At 39.2% G+C, this 24,299-nt stretch overlaps 1 protein-coding gene and 1 long non-coding RNA gene across 3 annotated transcripts in view; one reads left to right on the plus strand and one right to left on the minus strand.

Annotated features, from left to right (window-relative positions):
* TANC2 (tetratricopeptide repeat, ankyrin repeat and coiled-coil containing 2) overlaps positions 1–24,299 on the minus strand; it is a 405,421-nt gene that overhangs the window by 8,819 nt on the left and 372,303 nt on the right. Inside the window, exons 21-27 of the mRNA XM_063300427.1 lie at positions 19,852–19,975; positions 10,767–10,942; positions 9,412–9,544; positions 8,911–8,940; positions 7,901–7,992; positions 2,309–2,455; positions 613–713 (exon numbers count right to left, since the gene is read on the minus strand). Of these exons, the coding sequence (XP_063156497.1) occupies positions 613–713; positions 2,309–2,455; positions 7,901–7,992; positions 8,911–8,940; positions 9,412–9,544; positions 10,767–10,942; positions 19,852–19,975 (803 nt within the window). The remainder of the gene's footprint in view (positions 1–612; positions 714–2,308; positions 2,456–7,900; positions 7,993–8,910; positions 8,941–9,411; positions 9,545–10,766; positions 10,943–19,851; positions 19,976–24,299) is intronic.
* LOC134495193 (uncharacterized) lies at positions 3,291–10,538 on the plus strand. Of its 2 annotated transcripts, XR_010067792.1 has the most exons (4): positions 3,291–3,426; positions 7,943–8,167; positions 9,437–9,715; positions 10,497–10,538. It is a non-coding gene; the product is annotated as an uncharacterized LOC134495193 (long non-coding RNA). The 2 variants fall into 2 exon arrangements; XR_010067791.1 differs by lacking the exons at positions 9,437–9,715; positions 10,497–10,538 and having other exon boundaries at positions 7,943–8,223.

Consider the following 24,299-nt stretch of genomic DNA (forward strand, 5'->3'; position numbering starts at 1 on the left):
GTATATTAGCAACTCAATGGGCTGTTCTTGAGCTAAGAGGTTAAACTGCAGGGTTTTCAGCTCAGTCTGGCACAAAGCACACTATTCTTGTCAGGTATCTTACTCCATTAGCTGATCAAAGAGGATAGTAGTTTCTGAAAGACAAAGCTCTCCAGTAATTTCATTCTGAAATTATTCTGAATTTCATAAATTTTGAAATGTGATCCCACCGTCAGCACATGAACTAGGCCCACTGAACATCAATCATAATACAAATGAGATAATACCTTGATGCAACTGCTTTCTTATGTAACAGTTAATCTTATGCTAAGAGCAGAGCAAGTTATTGATTAATCCACAAACTTATCCTCCATGTTGATGCATGTTTTTATGGTATGGATAAAGGTAGTACCTGCAGGACACTATGGCACAACTTAAAGAGCTGCTATAGCTGAAACTATGGAAGGTGCTCAGCTTGATTATAGGCCATAACAGTTTCTGAATCTGTTATCTTCAGGTTATAATTATACTCTCCCTCAGGTACACTCTTGCTATTTGTTCCTTATGTGGATCACGGCATTTTTAAGAGTGTATCACACCCAAACCTTCATTTCTCTCTGGCTCTCCTCTCACCTGCTGCTGCGTTTGGCCCTTGCTCTTGCATAGTAAGCTTCATAAGATTTCGGTTTCAGCTCCAGTGCTTTAGTAGCAAATTCCTCCGCCATTCCAAAATCCTGCCATTACAATAGGTGCGTAGATAAGTCATTGAAAAAACATACAGAGAATTTGGGAAGAAAAAAAAAAGCACATGGATAGAGTGTTGTAAGTGGACTGAGTACTTTCCAACATTAGCAAAATATCAGATAGCTGGTATCAAGAGATCCAACTCCGTTTTGAGATGTTAAGTTATCCACTGCCAAACTGGGACTGTAAGTGTCTAACCTGTTCTTTGTGCATCCATCCAGTCCATGTGTTATCATTTACTCTGCCCTAGAAAACTTAAGTATTTTTTTTATTTGCCATTTTATTTTGGTGCCTCTGTACTAATAACTTCAAATGATTTAGGTCTTCATACTGACCATTGACATGAACAAGTTATGGAACAATATATATTATAACCTATTTTGTTTTTCTCATATTCGTAAGGTTGGCTCACTTGAACTGTCTCATGTGTTGAAGGAATTAGGTAAAGGGAACTTAGGGATGTATTACACAATCCTGGATATTAGCAACAATTCCTAATGACAATTCTCTTTATGACACATAGGGTCCTTCTATGTGTGAAGTACACACACAAAAGTTCTCCATGCAAATGTTTCACACTTGTGTGGCTGGTACCAAAAGGAAGGGAGGTATGGCCAGAGTGGGCAGCATGTGCAAGCTCACATTGTGTAACCTTCTTACATATGCTTTTAAAACGTGAGAGAGTTTAAGTCACATTTCTCAGAATTAAAATTCCAAGAATAAGGACAAACATAGGTATGTCTGAAGTATTTGTTGCACCACCATTATTATTAACATAAAAGAGTTCCCCATCTTAGCTAGACTTAATACCATCATTATGATGATGTAAGTGAAGTCTACTAATATATTAGTAAGAACATAAGCACGGCCTTGCTGGATCAGACCCCTGGCCCATCTCATCCAGCAATCTGTTCTCATAGTGGCCAACCAAATGTACAAGGTTGCAATTGTAAAATCTATCCATATTTTTAAGTCTGAATCTTGTTTCCATAGTTTAAATTCTAACCTATTATATTTTGTTATATGTCTCAGTGTTTATATCACTGAGTTATTATTATATGATTTCTAACCTAAAAAGTGCTCCTTTTTCTCTCTCACAGGCATATTCCACTTTACACACACAAAGACACATTTTATGTTGTTTTAAAAATGGATAGCTTGTGAGTAGGATGAAGTGCTGTCACATGCCAGGAGTGTGTAAGCTATGTATCTTGACTCTGAGTCACTGTTCTAAGACAAAGCAAGAGCTTTAGAAGGAAAAGACAGCATTTTAAATCCACCAGCATCCTCCAATCTGCATACACACAGAAATATTTTTTTAAAAATCAAAGGAAGCTATAGCAGCTGTTTTCATAAATTGATGAATTTTTAATTGTTTGAAATGAATCCTAAACCACTGCTTGGCTGTTTCAGAATTGGAAAACGCCAGTGCTCTGTGAAGGACAACCAAGTTACAAAAAGGTGGAGGTTTAAAGGCCATTCTAGGAATATGGGTAAGATTCTGGTTAGGAAGTGATTAGGAACAGGAAAGGAAGCTGGGAAAGGAGCATATTCAGGAATAGGCTTTAAGAAGGAGGGCACTTACATTCATTTTCCTCCGACAGCGTGATAAGTTCAGTAGGAGTGACACCTTCAGTTCCCGGAAAGTTTTTAGGTCCTCTCCAAACCCTTCTCGGGGGAACTTCTTCAAAGCATACTGGTACCGTTGGGCAGCTTCCTTCACTTTCCCTTTCTAATAAAATGTCAAACAGTAAATTCACCATTCAGTTCTTTATCCGAGGGTTGTAACAGTTACAAATCAACCTATTAAAGAAGTTGAAGGTGCCTATGAAAGGTTCTAGAAATAAGCAAGGAATGTCAGTTATTCTCCTTGCAGAATAACTTTTATCAATTTGGTGATCATTAATGAAAGCTCTGTCCTTACAAACAATTCAGATTCCTTTTCGGGATACTTTTTAGCTTTCTTGCTCTGTTATTGGACAATCAGATTGCTAGGAGATACTTTTCATGGCATGATTGAACAGTGTAAATATTAATAAAGTACTATTTCTTAGTAAGACAGAATGGGCAACAACTCCCAATATCTTCCACTATTTAGCATATACTTCACTCTAACCAAAATCATGTGCCTAACAGACATGTAAAGTTGCCAAACAACCTCTTCTGGCCTATGATTTAAGATGTAATGGTTATTCTCTTGTCATACAGTTTTCAATTATGAGATTTTTGTTTGTTTTTCATGAAAAGGGTAAATTAATTAGCAAATAGATTAGCAGAGACAAAACAACAAGTATTATTTCTGTGGGGAAAATGGAATATTGGACACTTATCATGAAGATTATTTTTTTGTTTGATGTGTTACATCTTCCCATTGGACTATGATTTCCTTGCAGTTCAGAAATGGCAACATTCCTTACCCAAGATCTTTACTGAATCAGTCTCTTAATAAAACGGCTACCAGTTCAATTCCAAAGCAAAGTTTTAAATAAAGCAAGTTAAACCAGGGAGGCCCGGATAATATAATAAAAGGACTAATGTGTAACTAGTGCTGAAGCAAACCTCTTTGCGTTATCTGTAGCACAATATTGTATAGTGAGTTAGCTAACATAAATAAATGGGTGGGATGGTTGGCTCTCATAAGAAAACGGAACATCAAGTTTATGCTATAACCATGCTGATGAGAAAGATCAGGATAGAAAGAAGGTAAGCTGGACTCCTTGTGAGTTCTAGGGAAAACAGAATTAACTTCAATAATGAAGAATTACTTTTTAATGGGAAAATGGCTAGGAAAACACTATGATAGAATAATGAGACATACAGAAGAAGGTAAAAGAGTAGGTCATAAGGATTTAGGAGAAAACCATTATGGACAAAGGCAGAGAATAAGTAAAGATTTTGGTAAAGGCCTTTCCTGGTGGTTGACGGGAGGCAGACTAAATCCCCTATCTGGATGTTTTCTTTATACCATTCTAGGACAGGATTGATAGCATCTTCTAGAGCAGGGTTTCTTAAACTTTTTGCTCTCAGGACCTCTTCCCTCAGGACCTCTTCCCACTTTAAAAATTTTGGAGGACCCCTAAAGAGCTTTTCTTTGTATGGGTTATATTTACCAATATTTACCGTGTTAAAATTAAAATTGACACATTTGTAGAAAATGTTTTATTGAATCATGTAAAAATAACAATATTAAACCCATTAGATATTAACATAAAAAAATATTTTTCATGAAAAAACTCTATTTTTTAATAAATGAAAAATATTAATGAGAAGAGTGACATTGTTTATTTTTTGCAAGTATCTTCAATATCTGGCAAATAATTTTGATTTTGCGTGGACCCCCAGAAGTCCATGGACCATACTTTAAGAAACATTGTTCTAGAGTAATTTAAACACTGGCATATCCACACTTACTGTTTAAGCTATTCTTGTCCTGTTCTCATTTATTTTATTTATTTAATAAACTTAATAAATTTATATGGCCATCCAACTCACACATGCGGACTCCAGACGGCTTACAAAATTAAAATCCACAGTATAAAAAACCCAATGACCCCCCCACCCCCTGGGGCGGCTACTAACACAGTCAAATCAGCCACCTGATCAGCTCCATCTCAACCTGGGGTCCCCAGGCCCACTGACAGAATGTCTTCAGGACCTTTTGGAAAAGGATCAAGGTGGGGGCCAATCTTATCTCTGGGGGAATGATGTTCCACAGAAAGGGAGCCACCATGGAGAAGGCCCTTTTAAAAAATCTTTTTATTTAATCTTAATCTTTTATTTTTTATCATACCACTTTACTCTAAAGTGGCTTAAGAAAATTCTGTCCAGACTGAGACAGCTTGCAAGATATTTAGTATGGACAGCAGGCTGCCATATTCTCCCACTGGATAATTCCCCTGCTGCTGTGCCCTCCCTCCTTTCTGTTCCATGAATACAAATGCCAATTATTTTCCTTCCTGTGAGCAGGGTACACTCAAAGTTAAACTGAATTTGTATATTAAAAGTTAATTTGTATATTAAAGCATTAAAATGCACATACAGGCAGGTACATCATGCAGCTTTCTAAAAACACCCCTTTCTTACTGTTCATTTCTGATTAGAGCTACCTTTATTATGAATGTTGTAATAGCACAATTGTACATGCCTTCTAAGTAGAAGGCTGCTGGTTTGAAAGCCAGTAAAAACGTTTTGTTTTTTTCAGTTACTATTTTATTTTCTATGAGGTTCATACTTTTCCCTCTGTGCTTGTTTGTTTGTTTGTTTTTAGCTAGGTCCAGCAATTTATCAATTAATTATTTTTGCAGTCGCCTGAAAAAAAAAGATTTCACACACAGCTCCCAAATAGCACAAGCAGGTAAAGGTTTCCCTTGACATTAAGTCCAGTTGTGTCCGACTCTAGGGGGCGGTGCTCGTCTCCGTTTCAAAGCCGAAGAGCCGGCGTTTGTCCGTAGACACTTCCGTGGTCATGTGGCCGGCATGACTACATGGAATGCCGTTACCTGCCCGCCAAAGCGGTACCTATTAATCTACCCACATTTGCATGTTTTCGAACTGCTAGGTTGCCAGGAGTTGGGACTAGCAACGGGAGCTCACCCCGTCACACAGGTTTGAACTGCCAACCTCCCGATCGGAAGGCAAGCTCAGCAGCTCAGCAGTTTAACCCGCAGTGCCACCACGTCCCAAATAACCAATGGTGTCCTAACAGCCAGGAACCACGCTGAGACAAGGAATAGGTCTCTAGTACTTTATTACTGCTACATTAGACAGAAAATCCTAACAAACTGAAGAAGCATGGGAAAAACCCAGACAGATAAACCCCAAAGGTTAAGGCGGGTCTGATCTGTGTCTCTTTGAATGGCTGCTTAACTCCTCAGTACTACGCATGCGTTTTCCCCCCTGGATAGGGGCCCCCTCCTGCTCACCATCAGTACTCATGACAAATGGACTATTTAGTAGTGTTGGGTGAAACTCTTATACCTTAAGTGACTGCAAAAACACTAAAACCATATGCCACTAGACTTCTTTTTCAAAGACCATGGGAAAAAGAAAGAAGCTTGTGGAAAGAAAAACACTAATTAAAAAAGAACTTGCTCTTGGTTTTGAACCAGCAATCTTCTATTTACAAGGGAATTGTGACAACCATAATGCTATTAGAGCATTCATAGTAGAAGTAGCTCTAAAAGGAATTAGAGACACTGAAATAAGATACAAGGATAGGCTTTCAAGGACAGCTGAATGATTTTAGAGGACACTGACTGGCGCCAATGAAGAAATGGCCTAGAAACAGAAATAATTATAGAATTATTCCAATTTTCAGGATTGTATTACAGTTGGCCAGCAAAAAGCCTAATAAGTAACTCTGCTATCTGCAATCTTTAATTTGCTCATAATACTCCACCAGTTCAGAATCACTGCATCTCAGTTTAATGGTTCTCCTTGTTCTAACTTAGTATATATAAATAATAATAGTTTATTATTTCAGTTCACAACACTCCTAATCTCTTATCATGATTAAACACTTGGGAGCTGGCTATAGGGTCATTCACCCCACTCAGTCTCTCTCTTTCTAATGTAGATGATTTCTGTCCTTCTCCAAAGGGCTTTAAATATGATTAAAGATTTTGCCTATACTGGCAATAAAAGATCAGTGCTAATCAGGTTTTCTTGTCACAGTGTTTGTCAACTAGTTTCAGCTAGTGATTATGATTGGAACCTGGTTTATTTAATTACAAGACTACTTTATCTCTCTCTCTATCTTATTTGTCCCCCACCCATCTCCTCCTGTCGGGGGACTTGGTGATTTACTTACTAAATTACAGGTTTAAACAATATAATAAGCCATCTAATTAACACATTTTAAAAAGGAGCAATGGAAGCAAATTGATTAAAAATTCTATACTAAAAACATATTCAGTGTACTTTAGAAGCTAATCTATCCAATAAGGGAGAATGATCCCTAATATGGATGCCACAACTGAAAAGTGTCTCTTCCTTAATCCTCAGCACATAGAGTTTTTTGGCAGCAGGGGGACTCAGAAGAAGGTGGCAGCAATAAAGTCTGCAGAAATGGAGGCACATTCTTATGCAATTGGGAGGATGGGATTATTGAGACACTCTAGTCTAACAGGGTTTAAAGGACAAAATGAAAAACCTGATCATAGAAACAAAGTGGGAGTGAGTCAGGCTGAGGTCAAATTCACATAATATGGTCTGTCTTGCAAGTCCAAATAAGATCTTCACAGTGGCATTCCAGGCTAACTGAGGTTTCTACAAGCAGTCCCACATAGTATACAGTACAATAATCCAGCCTGAAAATTATAAAAGGATGAATGATAACTAATTCTGTTTTTTTCCAGGAAAAGGATTCAGGTAAATCTTAGCCAGAGTTAAGTTTAGTTGTGATTACAGCTTGTAGAGGAAGGAAAGTGAGAATCTAAAATAAACCGAGATAATTTCATAGTCTGATCTTTATGATTTAATTATGGCTGGATATTAAGACCATTGTCTGTGTGCATAACCTCAGCCTGTACTAGGTACAACCTATATGAATTTTAATTTTTATACAGATAAAATATACGCCAATCTTAACTTTCAGAATAAAAAAAAAACCCTACCCTGATCCCAAGAGAATTTCAGATATTAGAGAATTCAAAGATTTTGCCCAGATTAGACAATTTATCATAGAGCTGATGTTATAGACACTATGGACAATCAAAAGACCCCTTGTACTTTATCAATGAATGCATTTTGTCCCAGTGATCACAGAGAATGATATGAGTCATCAAATGTGCAAGTACAGTATTTAACTTACATATATTGCCCTGTTTAGACTAAGGATATCTGTTCTTAGCTGTGGAGTTAGGGAATTCTAATTTATTTAGCAAGTCAAAATACTAGCAGAACTATCTGTGCTATAAATTAAAATTTCTGAATAAGGTTATGTAATCTATAAAATTATGTAAATTAAGAACAGGCTCTCTTAGCTACTGAAGTAAGGAACTTTTCAGAAGAAAACTGAAATCTTAGAAACCTAGGGTCATGTTCAGCCACTGTGAATCTGTTTAAAATCAGTTATTGTGGTTAATATTTTCAATTCTCCATAAAAAGAGAATGATAAATGTTTCTTTTTTAATGCAGAAACTGAATTATTAAACGTAAAAACAGTTTTCCGTCTTACCTTGTAAAACATGTCTCCCTCCTCCATCAACTTGCTCAACAGGATGACCATGATGTCTGGTTTGGAAGTGGCCATTGCCCATGTTGCTGGACCTGTAGTGTACAGGATGCATGATGGGTAAAAAACTTATACAATGCAAAAGGTGGCAGTGGAGGAAAGCTAAGATGGGAAAACATCCTGGGCAGAAAATTTCTGATGGAGAGAACAACTTGTTGCAGCAAACTCAAGAAGCAACATTGTCCCAGTAAAAAATTTGGGCTTATATATGTGAGTGAGTGTAATATATACTTTCCAATAGTATAATTAAACTAATTTTAAAACAACTCATAAATGCTTGAGTCATTTCAGAAGAGAGAATATTCAATTATTGGCATTAGCAAGAAAACATATTCTAGAAAAATGAATAAGGAGAACAAGTCTAAAATTAAACAGAACTAAAATTAAACATCTATATCATTGTACAGAAGTTCATTGATGTGTACTACAAAATCTGATACAAGTATATTTGAAATTTTCTGTGTGAATATTTGTGACACCACGTGAAAATCTTTTAAAACTTTAGTGTTTCTGAAAAAGTTTCAGTTCAAACTAGATTTTTATTCGTGAAAGTGCACTCCCCTTCTAATGCAGTTCAAAAGTCCAATTCTGCACCTGTCTTATGTTGGTTTTCAAAAACAAAAACAACAAACAAACAAACCACTTCAGAATAAGTTTTTTACTTGGTAAATTGTCAGCTACTGAAGTTCTTATCATCATAGAAAAGCATTTCAGACGACTCATTAAAAATAAATTTGTAGTATTTTACAATATTTTCACAATATTTTACAGCATTTTACAAGTAAATTAAGTCTTGAGTTCAAGTTATTCTCTGCAGCAGTAAGGAAAAAATAATTATTTGAAGATAAGACAAATTAAAAGTGGGGAATGGAATACAGGCAGGCAAAACTATAGAAGAGAAAAAGCAGAGCTGTTAAACCACCAAGTTAGATGATGACAGCGGTGAAATATACCTCGTGGGCGACTTGGTAGTGTCTGACAGCCTTTGGGGTGGGGTGGGGGGGAAGGTAGGAGGAAAAAACAAAGTTGTAGGAGAGGGAGAAAAAAATGGATGAAAGTGAATTTTAAAAAAGGAAAAAGCAGCAGTGAGAGGCAGGCAGCAAAGCAGCAAGGCAACAGCAAATTTTGTTGTGACGCAAGAATTAACGGACAAGGGCATATGCAGATAATGCTCAAGTCTAGAAGCACCTATAGAGCAGGGTAAGCAGCATACCAGCATAACACAGCTGTTCAAGTTTTCAGTTTTAGACAAGGACCTCATTATGAATTGCTTTCTTTAGTTTGTAAGAGTTACTGTACATAATGAATTCACAATACTGTAGTCATTGCATATGGAAATGCTGTGCATCTGCGTATTGAAACTGGGCATGCCTATGTCACAGGAGTGCACTGTGTTCTCATATCCAAGAGAGGTATAAAAGATAGATTTCTCCCTCTGTGTGTGTCCTCCCTACCTATCTTGGCTCCTTTCTTCAACAGAGTAACTACAACAGAAGTATTGCGGCAACCCACTGCCCTATCGAGGGGGCGCATCCCACTGTAATCCACATGCTCAATCATGGCACCATGATCCACCAGGAACTGAACCTATAAATAAACAAACAACTGAGTCAGCATCATCCAGGAACAATCAATGTTATTATATGATTAAGCTGAGGTTTCAGATCCAAAGAATACTGGTTATCTGGCACAAGGCCAGATTACTTGTGGGACTGCTTATTTCCAGCTGATTCTGCCCATCCCACCAGATCCATTAGGGTGGGTATGTTCCAGGTCATCTCAGTGAAACAGTGCCGCCTTGTAGGATCCAGGAAACATATCCTGGAAGATGGTAAAAACCTGGCTTTTCTCACAGCCATTAGGGCTGGGTTGTTAGTGGTGCCCAATATAGGTTAATTTATGATTGAGGATAACATGTGAGATGCCTAGGTTTTTAAATTTATTAGATTTGTTTGTCTTTGTATATATGTTGTTTTTATCATTTTCTATTGTAAGCTATATTTCTAAATATAAGTTTAACTGTATCTCTAAATATTTATTTATTTATATATCAAATTTATATGGCCGCCCATCTCACAAGAAGTGACCCTGGGCAGCAGTCAACAAAGATATAAAACAATAAACATGTCAAAAAATATTAGGATTTATATCCCTTTTGATCTCATGTTAGAGGAGTATCATCAGTCCAGACCAGCTTGTCAGACTGGGCAGTCTGTTGCACAAAAATCCCAAACGGCGCAGACAGCTGAAGTTTATAACATACCTGAAATATTTCAGGAGTCATCAGTGCTCATGCCTGACAGAGTAACATCATGCTGGTTCCTTTTCTTTAGCCCTTCAGTTTACATTTGAAAGGCAATACAAGCTTTTCAAAACTGACCACTTCAGTGGTCTGAGGAGACAATTAGTAGCCCGATAAGCTCCATACAATAAATCAAATTTGAAAGCTTGACAAAGGTGTCATAGGTTTCAATTCCTCTGTCATATTTTATACAGATGTAGCCAAAAGTATTGGATTCCATTGTCCATTTTTCCCCAGGCTCTGCTCTATGGACTATGGAATGAAGAATGATGGATGCCATTTATTTGTGTCAGTTTCAACTTATTTCACAGCAAATTGGTATTCTTTGGGGGAAAGTGGAGGGATACCAATATTTTGGCCATGTCTGTATGTCATACGAGTCAGTGGCTGTGATAAAGAAGTGAAATGAATTGCTTTCTCTTGCAAAGTAAGTAAGTAAGTAAGTAAGTAAGTAAGTAAGTAAGTAAGTAAGTAAGTAAATATGCAATAAAAACAATCAACACTTACCACCTCTGCATCTCCATAAAAAGCTGCTAAATCCAATGGAGTACGCCCATTTTTGTCAGCATGGTCTGTAGCAGCTCCACTCTCTACCAAAACTCGCACTACTGAAAGATGGCCTTTTAGGCAAGCCCAGCTAAGGGCAGTTAATCCTTCTTTGTCCATCAAGGAAATTGAGGAGCCTGGAAGAAAAAAGCAAAGCTGTGTAAATGCAGCTAACTGCACCTCATTCTTGTAGTATTCTTTAATAAAGCTTTGGTCCTATAATGATTTAGGAATGTATGTATCTTAGTTACAAGAAATATTGCTTATATCATCTCAGTAGATACTATGGGAGAAAAATTCTCACCAATAGCTTGTTCCCCCTGGAATGGCATGTTAGAGTACTTTCTGGTCAAAGCATGGCTTCTCAGCTTGTTTATATTGAACAAAATTCTTGTAACACTCCTTCTGCATTTTTGCTCATTCCTTAAGAGTGAGGCAGACTAAGCTACCTGTTTCATTAGCTCTCCTAGCTAACAGATAAACTTTAAGTTCTCCAGAAGCATCTAGTAAGTCATTCTTGCATTTTTAAAAAAACAACATGGGCTTCTGCTGCTGCTCTGCAACGCCAGGTCTGTTAACAACAAAGCCCCCCTCATCGGTGACTTGATCACGGAGGAGGGGGCAGATCTGGCATGCATTACTGAAACCTGGCTGGGCATGGAAGGAGGTGTTCCTCTTTTGGAGATGTGCCCTGCTGGGTTTTGAGTATGGCACCAGCCGAGACCCCAGGGCAGGGGAGGGGTGGCTGTTGTCATCCGGGAAACCCTTGTGGCTTTCAGGGGCCATGCTCCACAAGTGGCTGGGTGTGAGACCCTGTTTTTCAAGTTGGGTTCACGGGAACAGTTGGGGGTGTTGCTAGTGTACCAGCCTTCCTGCTGCGTAGCAACCTCCCTGCCTGGGCTGCTGGAGGCTATCTTGGGGTTGGCAGTGGAGTTCCCCAAGCTTATGGTTCTGGGGGACTTCAACCTGCCATCCTGGAGCGGGCCTCAGAGGCAGCTGGGGAGTTCATGACCACCATGGCGGCCATGGACCTGATTCAGATTATCCGAGACCCAACTCGGGACAGTGGCCTCACCCTGGACTTAGTTTTCTTGTTGGAGCAATGGCGGTGTGATCTGAGGGGAGAAGTACATCTCTCCCCTTTGTTATCGTCAGATCACGCCCTGGTGAGCCTGAGATTCTCCCATGCCACCCCCCTCTGCAGGGAGGCAGGACCTATTCGACTGGTCCGCCGCAGTGACTAATGGACCCGTTAGGGTTTCAGAGGGAGCTGGGGGTTATACCCAAGGATCTGCTGCACAGTCCAGCGGAGGCCCTGGCGGCGGCCTGGAAAAGGGAAGCGGCTAGGGCCTTGGACAAGATTGCGCCTGTGTGGCCTCTCTCATCCCATCGAACCCAATACTCCCCATGGTTTACGGAGGAGCTCAGGGTTCTGAAGAGGATTAAGAGATGCCTAGAGCGCTGCTGGAGGAAGACAAAGACCGAACCTGACTGAATACAAGCTAGAGCCGCTATTAAGGCCTACCTTGTGGCGGTAAGAGCAGCAAAACATCAGTATTTCTCCGCCCTTATTGCATCCGCAGAATGCCACCCAGCAGCCCTGTTTAAGATTACCCGTTCCCTTCTGGGGAAAGGGGATCCAGAGATCAATCTACAGGGTCGAGCTGAGGAGTTTTCTGGGCATCTGCAGGATAAAATCGCTCAGATCCGTTCCAAGTTGGACTCTGAGCACGAGGCAGTGTCTGGGGAGATGCTCGGGGGACGTTCTTACTCTGTTATCTGGAAACAGTTTGAGCCTGTTGAGCCCGAGGAAGTGGACAGGATCCTCTGGACTATAAACGCTACCACTTGTCAACTAGACCCATGCCCCTCCTGGCTGGTGAAGGCAGCTTGGGACATGTGGTTGGGTCCAAGCGGTGGTAAATACTTCCTTGAGAGAGGGGGTATTCCCGGCAGCCTTCAAAGAGGCACTGGTGTGCCCCCTCCTCAAGAAACCATCGCTGGACCCTAGCATATTGGACAACTTTTGCCCAGTCTCCCACCTCCCCTTTTTGGAGAAAGTGGTTGAGAAAGTGGTGGCGCTGCAGCTCCAGAGGATCCTGGGTGAAACAGATTATCTAGACACCTTTCAGTCAGGTTTCAGGCCTGGTTATGGGACAGAAACAGCATTGGTTGCACTTATGAATGATCTTTGGTGGGAGCAGGATGGAGGGAATGCATCCATCCTGGCTCTTCTTGACCTCTCAGCGGCTTTTGATACCATTGACATGGTATCCTTTTGGGTTGGCTCAGGGAGCTGGGGGTGGGCGGTGTAGTTCTGCCCTGGTTCACCTCCTTTCTCCAGGGCCAGTCCCAGTCAGTGGTAATAGGGGAGGAGAGGTCGGCCCCACTCTCCCCTCTCCTTTTTAACATCTACATGAAACTGCTGGGCAAGATCATCCGTCACCATGGGATGAGGTATCATCAGTTTGCTGATGATACTCAGTTGTATATCTCCATCCCTGGTGAAGTAAGTGATGCTGTGACCACCCTTTCCGAGTGCCTGGGGGCTGTGGGGGCCTGGATGGGGAGCAACAGGCTTCGACTGAAAACCCTGGTAAGATGGAGTGGCTGTGGGTTAACGGCCCCTCTGCTCCAAGGAACTTGCCATCTTTAGTGCTGGATGGGGTTGCACTGCCCCAGACAGACCTGGTGCGTAACTTGGGGGTCCTCTTGGACTCACGACTCCTGCTCGAAGAGCAGGTGGCAGTCATGGCCAGGAAGGCCTTTGCTCAACTCCGTGTTGTGCACCAGTTACGCCCCTTCCTGGACAGAGAGGCCCTTCGAACAGTCACTCATGCCCTGGTCATCTCCCAGATAGACTACTGTAATGCGCTATACATGGGGCTACCCTTGAAGAGTATCCGGAAGCTTCAGCTGATTCAGAATGCAGCCGCATGGACTATCTTGGGTGTTCCAAGATTTGCGCATGTAACACCTTTGTTGCATGTGCTGCACTGGGTCCCAGTTTGCTTCCGGGTCCAATTCAAGGTGTTGGTTATTACCTTTAAAGCCCTACATGGCATGGGACCAGGATATCTGAGGGACCGTCTCATCCCTATTACATTGACCCGCCCCACCCGGTCATGCAGGGAGGGCATGTTACGGACCCCATCTATAAAAGAATTTCATCTAACAGGGTCTCGGAAGCGTGCCTTCTTTGCTGTAGCTCCCGCCCTTTAGAACATCCTTCCCCCAGAGGTCCAACAGGCCCCTTCGCTTCTGGACTTCTGAAAAAGACTAAAGACCTGGTTTTGTCAGCAGGCTTGGAATGGGAATTGGAATAGTTATACCTGGGGATGGCTAGCGCCCTAAGTGATTTTGAGGGGCTTGCTACCCTCACGGACTGATTAAAATCTCTTGCCACTTAGATGTTACTATATTCTTATTTTATTGTATTGTTGTACTGAAATGGTTTTAAGTTTTAACTGCATTTTATTGTAAACCGCCCTGAGTCCCCCATAAGGGGGAGATGGGTGGTGAATACATTTATAAATAAATAAAATAAAAACATGGGCTGCTGGGTAAAACAGAGCAATAAAAGCATTTAACAAGACACAGGGACTAAGCGACCAAAAACGAACACAGTGTGGAGCTCTTTACTGTATTAAATATAAGCAACTTAGGATTTAACTTCTATGAAGTCTATATATTTTAAAATATATATCTGACTGATAATGAGATTCACATGGCCATGTTTCAGATCTTTGCTAGTGAAGAAAACAATTTATTTTCCCTTCTAATGCATCACTCAGGGTGGCTTACAATGTTACTTAAGATTATTTCATGTTATCTTCAACGTTTAAGAAACATTCTTCCTCCACCAAAAACACCAAACAAAGGAAAACCCAAAATCTTACATAAGTATGTAATACAATTAGAAAATAAGGAGGTGGGGAGATAGCGTTTTCTATCATTTATGTTCCATAAGGAGTGAATGCTTTTCTAAAAAGGAAGGTCTCAGCTCAAAATACCAGCAGAGAAAATGCCGATTTACCCTCCTGAAAACAGGGAGTTGACATGACCACAGTTGGGGCATAAGGTAGAATATCTACAGCAGACCTTAGGGAGTGGAAAAGCCAGTATATCATGCGCTGGTACCAGAATTATCCTGAACCTAAGCTCTTTAGGGCTTTAAAGATCACCACTAAGACTCTGACTTGTGTCTAGGAATAGTGCAGCTTTGTAGGAGTAGCTTTATACAGTCTTGCCTGGAAGCACCTCCCAATATTCTTATGTTTCATGCAGGGCCATTTGTGGTTTCTGAAGATTCTTCCAAAGTAGCCTCCCACAGAGCTCACTATAGTAATCCAATCTGGACGTAACTAAGGCATGTGTCATCATAAACAGATTTTATAAAGAACATATAAATAGGTACACCTGTTTGCAAATGCAATCCCAACTATAGTCTAGGTACCAAGCCAAATCTAGAAGCCCTTCTATACTGTCAACTTATTCTTTAGAGGGAATGCTATTTTACAAAAGAAGCTGAACACCTACTTCTGAGTCTGTCAGCTTTCTGATCTGCAGCTGCCCTGACTTGTTTAGATTTCATTAGTCCTTATGTAGCCCATTCAGAACATCAAAAACTTCCCTGGTAGATGAAAAATTCTTAAAGAGAATCTGGGGCAAGCCTAATAAAGCTTTTTAGTCAGAACTGTAACAGTAAGAATCCAACTTGTTTGTGACAGCTCCTTTGTCACAAGGCTTTGGGTTTTTGAGAAATGATCAGGCAACTCCAGAACACACAAAATTCCTTTGTGAATTTTTCTTTTCATTTATTTGCAGCAGATTGCTAATGGAAAAAATTCTAAGTTTTATTTCCAAGTGTGAAAGACTAATTATACAGATTATATCTAGCCTGTTTAAACAAACAATACAATCTTTAGATCTTCCCTTTCAGTTTTCCCCTTTATATAAATTCTGCTATAACAAGGTTGGACTGCAGTAAGTCAATCCTTGATTTATACCTACTGTCCCTAATATTTCTAATTTAACTATTTCTCTGCTTGAAAAGTAAAGCTTCTGCTTTTGATAACTAAACTGTTATATCTGTGGCTATTTCTATATCCCTCTCTTAAGAGTTAAACAAGGGCATCAATTATACTTGGCTGACAATCTCTCAGGTTGGCCAAACATTGTCTTCCTTTATCTTCTCTGGAACATGATCCCACAAAATGATAATTTCTCCCCCTCTGGATAGGATCTTCAACTGTTTTTCCTGGGCCATTCTGGAACAGGGAAGCTTTTAGCAGCCAAATGCATAATCCTTTATGGTCACCAGTTTTTCCATGCATCCCAAGTCTTGACAACTCTCCTTCCAGCATATCAGATCATCTTGTTCCCCACAAGAAAATTTCTGTGTATATATAATTGCATATTTGTTTAGCCTATTTTTTTTTCTAGATCAGTTTCCAAGCTTCCACTTATTAGACTACCAGAACAGAGGATGAAATCTGGGATCCAGCTGGTCTATTGGCTGCCTGCTGCCCAATAGAATCCCTGCCCAAGTTGCCAAATCTGGTCACCCAGCTTCTGTTGAAGTGCCCCTTCTTGCTGGCCTTCATGCTTTAGTGAATGGGTTGGGAAGAGCTCAGGATTTCATGGCCTCTATGGTTATATGGGCTTGCCCCAGGAAACCCTAGTCAAGACACAAATAAGTGGGTATACTTGGACCTTATCCCTGACTTGGAGCCATTTGTATTACCATCTAGATATGGACAACATTACAGCTAGCCCTTTGCCATGATCAGATCACTTCCCAAACCTGATAATAGTTTATTCAATTTATAGGGTCACTTAACTGAAATGACTCAAGGCAGATGAGATTGACTGCCACCCATGGCCTTTGTGGGGCAAACTGACTGATTACAAAGGTCTGTCTCAGGTGCATCATGGATCCAAATGGACTCTGGAGATGCCTGGGGAGATTCTCAGTGATTTTATGAGTAGTCTACTCAACCTGGGCTCATGGGGAATTGCTTCTGAGTGCCCTGTCTCTGTATAGTGATCCTGGATAGCTGCTTTGCTTACTGCAGAATTCAAACAGATGAAACAACAGAAGCAATACCTGCAATGCTGGTGTAGAAACATGAGAAGTGAACATGGGTGCAAGTTCAAGTTTGAGTTCACATCATGGCAATAAAACAGATGACACACCATCACTTTTCCTCTCTCATTGCATCAATGGGCCATTGTCCAATGGTCTTGTTTAAACTAGCTGACTCCCTTTCAGAGAGGAGATATCATGTGGAGCTCCTCCTAACCACTGTGATCTGTTTGCACAGTTCTTTGCTGATAAAAGTCACCCAGATTCACCAATCTCTTGACTCTTTATGGGTGGAGTCAATGTAGGCACTGGTACAGCACCTTGCCATGTTACCTAGGATTCATTTTTGCCTGTGAACTCCAAGGAAGCAGGGTTGTCTCTGGTATTCTTTAGCCTCTTGTGGCTTGGATTCATGTTCTTCCCAGTTTCTTTGGGAGGTGTGTGTGTGTGTGTGTGTGTGTGTGTGTACATACGATGGGCTGGTTCCAGGAGATTATCAATGCTATTTCTTGCAGCCTTGAAAGTGGCTGCAGTGTGCCCCTTTCTTAAGAGGCCCTCCCTGAATCCAGCTATTCTTGAAAACTATTGCTGTGTCTAACCTTCCTTTTATAGGAAATGCTACTGTCAGCCCTATAAGGCAGACTAGACCAAGAAACAGATGCCACATGTACCTAAAGCTATTTTTATTAAGAATGGCTATAGTCACAGAATCTTGCAAGTAGGAATGTGCTTCTCCTCCTCCCTCTTTTATCATCATGTGAATTCAGGGGGTGTTTGTCTACAGCATTTTCATACCCTCTCCCCTCATCCAGGCTTAAGCAATTTTTATTTCCTCATTGCCTTGGTAATAGGTCTTCCCTCTCTCCATCAAGGTGTATTCTCTTCAGTCACTCAGACCGTGGTCATTGGTCAGCTACAGAGCACATTAAACGAAATGGATTTCAGTCAGGATTCAGGCTTGGGCATGGCGTGGGGACAGCAGTAGTTGTTGCCTTTGCCAGCATCTATTTATCTGTCCATTCTAAAAGAGCTGCATACTGCCCTCTCCATAATCAGATCATCAGAATCCTGTCCTGAGCAAAAAATCAAGCCAAGAGTCTGTCCTCTATATGAGTGGGGCCAGTTATCAATTGGGAGAGCCCCAAGGTTGTCATGGAGTCTTGGGCTGCTCCTGGCCTTTACGTGTCCCCTAGATACCTATCAGCTGAGTCATTCAAACATCCAGGATTTGGAGAAATAAGCAGACTAGATTGTGGGGGAGCAACACACATTATCTCTCCACTTTATCCTGTGGTTACCAATCTACCTCTCATCACCATTCCTTCCTCTGCCCACTACCCTTACAATCACCACAATTTATTTCCTGTTAAATTTTCTTTAAGTTAGGCTGACCATATTTCCTTGAGACAAAAACAGGATATTGGGATGGCAAAACATGACGGGATTTAAAAAGGGACATTGGGATGGCAAAACAGGGCAGAGCTGGGTGTCGGGCTGGATTGGCAGACAGGAACTTCTCCGGTTTTCTCAGGCTGGGAATCTTCGGATTCCTTTGTTTGCGAGAGACAAGGCTGGGCTGGAGAGTCTAGTGAACGGTTGTCCCTGACAAGCTGTTCCTCCTCTGGCTGTGCTTTTACATTCTTTTCTTCCTGCCGTTTCAAGGCAGGAGCCAAAGGGCTTGCCCTTTGATCACCACCTACCAGCTGATCCTGCTTTTTTTCTTTTTAAGTTTCCCACCGGGTTGAGCTCTGCATGCCATTTATTCACGCTGTTTCTGCTGAGCTCCCCCTCCTTCCACTCAAAGTCAGACTGTATTCTGACAGGTTTGTGGGAACTTTCAAATTTTTAAGTAAGGTTTTTAAGAAAATGGAACAAAATGGACATTTATATTAAAATGATGGGACGGTCTGGAAATGTTAAAAAAACGGGACTGTCCCATTCAAAACGGGACATATGGTCAGCCTACTTTAAGTGTCTGACATCTCCTCAGAAAGATACTGCAAAAGAATAGAAACTAATAGCCTGGCTCTGAACCCATCCTTAATTACTCCATACTAAGTAGTACGTTTTCTATATCAGAACTTGCAGGACAAGTATGCTCCGGGTCCCCTCTCTGAAATAGTATCATTTATATCCAGGAGGCCTGCCTTCTGTGTCATGTGGAACAGCCTCCCCTCTGAAATCCGGAAGGACCGGTTGGCCTTCTGGAAGGCTGTGAAGAACTAGGCTTTTTCCTCAAGTGCTGGGGACATGATATTAGTGGGGTCTAGTATGTGTGTTTTGTTTTTATTCTGCTAACAGTTATGTGAAGTGCCTCAACTATTTTTAATTTGGTATTGCCTTATAGTTGTTTTATGGTGGGGGATGTGGGGAGATAAGCTGTCCAGAGTTACTTGATTAAGACGGGTAGCCATATAACTTAATGGGATAGAGAGATCCCTATCTCATAGAAGATTAATACAATAGCAGAGAGTGCTATTATGTCCCTTCTTGTAAAATCTACAACTGGCAAGCCACTTCGTTTCTCTGCAGGACAATGGCTCCAAACTTTTGGTACAAATTATTCCTGATTCTATAACTTCCTGAATAACAGTATACAACCAGGGTGATCTATGTTTGGAGTAGTATGCAATTACAAAAATAAAAATAAGACAGTGGTTTCTACATAGGTGGAATGAAGTGGGGTGGAGTTCTGTGAACATAGTATATAAGTTGTAAATTAAAATAAATTGTTGAAAAGTTTTTTAAAAAAGATCCTGAACACTTCTGAAATATTGGCTGAAAATAAGGCATTTCCCAACCATAACGTAAATGCTTTGACCTTGAAATAAACTATTCTGTTCTGTTGCACATGAATACTATAGAATGGAACCAAAGAATGAACAAACGATTCATAAAGATGAGAGATGTATGCATTCTGTAAGATTTGGCCTTAATCTTACAAGTATCAAGACAAACCTTGTCCCAATAAGAACTCCACAGTGCCCAAATGCCCCTCTGAAGCTGCCATCATTAGAGGGGTCCGACCTTGTTTATCTGCCATATTAACATCTGCACCATGGGTAAGCAAGAGGTCGACAATCTGAAAGCACATAAAGAATACATTGGGTACAAACCATCTACATAAACATCATGTCAGAAGTATCATGGATTCCTCTGCTAAGAATGACAATCTTTTGATGGCTGTTGGCTGCAATTGTGTTTTGTTTTTTTGGGGGGTGGAAAGAAACCAACAGCCAGGCCAATGGGAAAAAAATCAGTGTAGTATTGTAATGGTTGCCTATTCTAAAACACCATCAGACTCATGAGTAGGAATTCAAAGATATCTGATTTATTAAAGAATAGTATGCAGGATCACAGAGAAAGCTGAGAATGATGAAAGCGCGCCAAATTCAAACTAAAAACCCTCAGTGCAAATGAAATCCCTCCTCACGTAGAATCATCTCAAGTTCACAATCCCAGGTGCTCCTAACGGTTTCTGATGGTCTGCGGGAAAAGTCCTTGAGCAGAGAAAATAACCCAAACACATTCCATTGTACTGATTTCACATACAGAGCTTGGTACAAGGTCTCACAGCAGCTCCCTCCCAAACAGAAACGCGCATCAGCACCATGGCATGTGAAACGTTACGATGTATAAACTACACTGAATCAGTGAACATGACAGGTATGCCTACTTTTTCACATGACTGTAACTTACATCTCCGTGACCCAAAAACACTTCAAATGCCTCTTAACTGAAACACAGGAAGACTAAATTCAATTAAATTTATCAATTCAAGATAAATTTCAAGATGGCAGTTCCCTAGGAGGTGCCAAAATCTACAGCACAGAGTCTGTGGTTCTTCCTAATTGTAGAAGGATATATTCTAAGCTGTTAATTGCCAAGAATCCAGCAGAAGAGCATTTTCTTCTGGGGGCTATTCCCAGAGGGTGAACCCAGAGGTTTATAAATATTCAAATGCTACTGTAATTATTGTGCCATATTGCTGATTAGAGATTCCTATGATGGACTTTCAGGTTTAATTTAAGTATCTTTTTTGTTAGCTTGATCCCCCCAAAAACCTCCACTGAAATTGTTTGGGATTTATGATTTTTTTCTCTACATTTCAGAGAAAATCATACTGACTAACTTTCTATATTGACTTTAGCAAAAAAAATTTCTGCTTAACACCTTACTATCTTTGTTTTAATAATACCGCCCAGAGTCACTCTCTGAGTGAGATGGGTGGGGAATAAATTTGATAAATAAATAAATAAAATACTTAGAATTGCAATTTTTAATTACAAGGACAATCACTGAAAGGACAGTTATTTGGTCAACACAGTAAGGATTACTTTTTCCTTATTATGATTTTCCTTCTACATTCAAGGAATTTAAAGGGAAATGTGCCTTAAGTATAAATATAATTGTTCTTAAGACATCTGTATTCCTTATAACTTTATTAATTTGGATTTACTTGGATCCAAATATTACTATTCTGTTTAACTAAATATATTTTGCTTCAACCAGTTTATCCCAGTTTCAAGGAGATAACTTTTTCTAATATTGTTTCGTCATCCACAAGAGGGAACTTCAACATAAGGATTTATAAAAATATATTTACATTGTTTCTCATTTCTTTCAGTTTTTTACTACTTAGCGCCTTACTGCTCTTGTTTTAACAGAGCTCAGAACTAAATTTTTATTAATACAGTAGACTATTGAAAAAGATAGTCAAGTCAGCATAGTAAAGACTCTTAATTTTATCATTCTTTTTTTCCTTTTTGAGAAATTTAAAGTGAACATTGTTTTGATGTAACGTTTTTAAAAATATTACTGTACATTCAAAAACTTCACTAATTTGGTGATACGTATTTCTGAACCTTGCTATTTTGCTTGCTTTGATCTTATATACATTGGCCAATTTGCTTCTTTAATTCCTTTAATTTGTTTTCTAACCACAAAAGAGAATTCTAGCACAGAGAATATTTTGAATTGAAATCCAATGCAATATCTGTGGTTTTGATAATTAGACAGGACAGATTATAGAAAAAAGAGAGTTATGCTGTAACCACAGAGTAAGAGGTAAATTTATAATTGTACTTATAACTGCTCTAAAGATTTGAGCCTGCTTCTTTTATACTTCCTTTTCTATTTTTCTTTTACTTTTTTTTCCTTTCTTGCATTTTTAGCTTGTCAGAGTTCAGCATTCAGGCACAATAGGTGTCTGAACGCAATACTCCAACATGGAGAAATAGAAAGGTACATAGAGTAATGTTTAGAATAGAGATGTGTAATTAAAGCTGTAAGCAAAAGAGCAGCCCACATTCCAGAGAGACATTGGTTTTTTTGGAAGAACTCCTTATCAAAGGAAAACAAACTGGGGCCATCTGAGAACGGTTGTAAATCTTCAAAGGAGGGAGAGAGAATGCAAGAAAACATGGAAAAGTACCAGGCTGTGACGGGCAGCCCAGGGAGGGGCTGAGGGAAGAAGAAACTGTTTGAATGGGCTGTTTGGGCGTGAACTTTTTTATTCAAGGCTTTGACTGGCTTGTGATTACCCGTCCTAGTAATATCCTAATAAAGACTTGGAGCATATTCTTGATGGCTTATGGCAAAAGTTCTTAGGCATTAGGATTGAGGCATTACAATCCTCACATAGCTTTTCTTTGATTTCTTCCTTTCTCTTTCTTTTTCTCACTATTAGTTTGTATTAGTTTGTATTTTCTTTTCTTAAAAATCTTTAATAAAATTTTGTTAAAAAAGAAATTAAATACAATTTATCATGTGTGAATTAACTGTCTGTTAAGGTAATATTGAGTACCTTCTTTACTTTTTTTTCTCCTCTCATAGTTGGCTATTAATACTAGTTGGCTATTATATATTATGTTTTAAGTATTACTGAATTTTATTCTATTTTTTTTAACCTACTCTTAACATTTTAAATGTTGCATTAATTTAATGAATAGAAATTCTGGGCATAAGATAATTTATTATCTTTCCAAAATGAGTAGGAGGAAACATAATAAAGAAGAATCAAATATAAAGGAAGTACAGCTTGATTCTTCTGTTCCTTTCTCTCAGTTCAAAGAATTTCTTGCAAATGAGTTTGGTACAATAGAAGATAACCTCTTTAAATTAATTCAAGAGACACATCAAGCTATGGAAGTGAAATTCAAGTCTCAAGGTGAATATAAATGATACACATGATAAATTATCAACTGAAGTGGAACAACAGAATAAAGAAATTAAGAGTTGCAGACTGGACATTTGGAATTGTCCTTAATTCACAAATTTCAACAAAGAGAATTGAAAAGGTTGTAAGTTAAATTAAAACTAGTTGAAATAGAATTGCACAAAAACAGTTTAAAGTTTAGAGGCATACCTGAGGATTTTGGTAAAGAAGATCTAGAATGGGACATTTATTTAAGCTGTGTCTTGACTTGGATTCAGAGGAAATTTTGGAAATTCAAGAAATCTACAGAATAAATTCTCGGGTACTGCAAAGGAAAAAACTACCATGGGAGATACAATCAAATTTACATTATTTTAAATCTAAAGAGGAAATATTGGAATTAAAAAGAAATGAAACCCCTCTAAAACTTTATGCTACCATAACTGAGATTTTACCAGATATGCCTCTGGATATCCTTAGAAAGAGGAGAAACCTGAGTTTTTTGACAGGTTAAAACATCAGATACAAATGAGCTAGTCTATTTCATCTTGGTCAAAAAATTGTGGCCTTGGATATATTGAAAAAAATGGAGCAGTTATATAGATTAAAAAAAATTGACCACCGACTCTAGGAAAACAAATCCAAGATGAACAAGGAAAATGTATTATACTGCATTTTCAGACTGAATCTGGAAAAGTAACAATTGCCTCAAGTTATGGTCTGAATGATATGCAGATCATAATCCAATAATTTTAAGACTAAATCAAGGAACTTCCAGATCGAACAGGTGGACATTTCATGAACTACTATAATTATAGAGGATATTAAAAGTGTTATCAAGAATTAAATAACTTCTTTCAGATCAAGTAAGTTCTGATGATTCTTTATCTACAGTATGAGATGTTGGTAAGGCATTTATGATAGATTTGTTTATCTCTCTGACATCAGATAAGAAGAGAGCCACAGAAAAACAGAAGGTTATATTACTGAATGATTTGAAGCAGTTAGAATCAATGTATAACCCAATCTTGGATTTTGAACAAGTCCCAAAGAAATAGTATGAGAAATAATATTAGACACTTTTTGATGTTCAATATGACATGATAAATCTATGATCTTTCTTGATATTGAAAAAAACTTTGACAATTTGGAATGGTCCTTCATGCTTGCAGTTCTGAAAAATATAGATTGTGGCCCTAATTTTCTTATATTAGGATCACAGAGTATTTATAAAGAACTAAAAGCCAAA

Source organism: Candoia aspera, chromosome 4 (genome assembly GCF_035149785.1).
Source record: "Candoia aspera isolate rCanAsp1 chromosome 4, rCanAsp1.hap2, whole genome shotgun sequence".
Taxonomy (NCBI): domain Eukaryota; kingdom Metazoa; phylum Chordata; class Lepidosauria; order Squamata; family Boidae; genus Candoia; species Candoia aspera.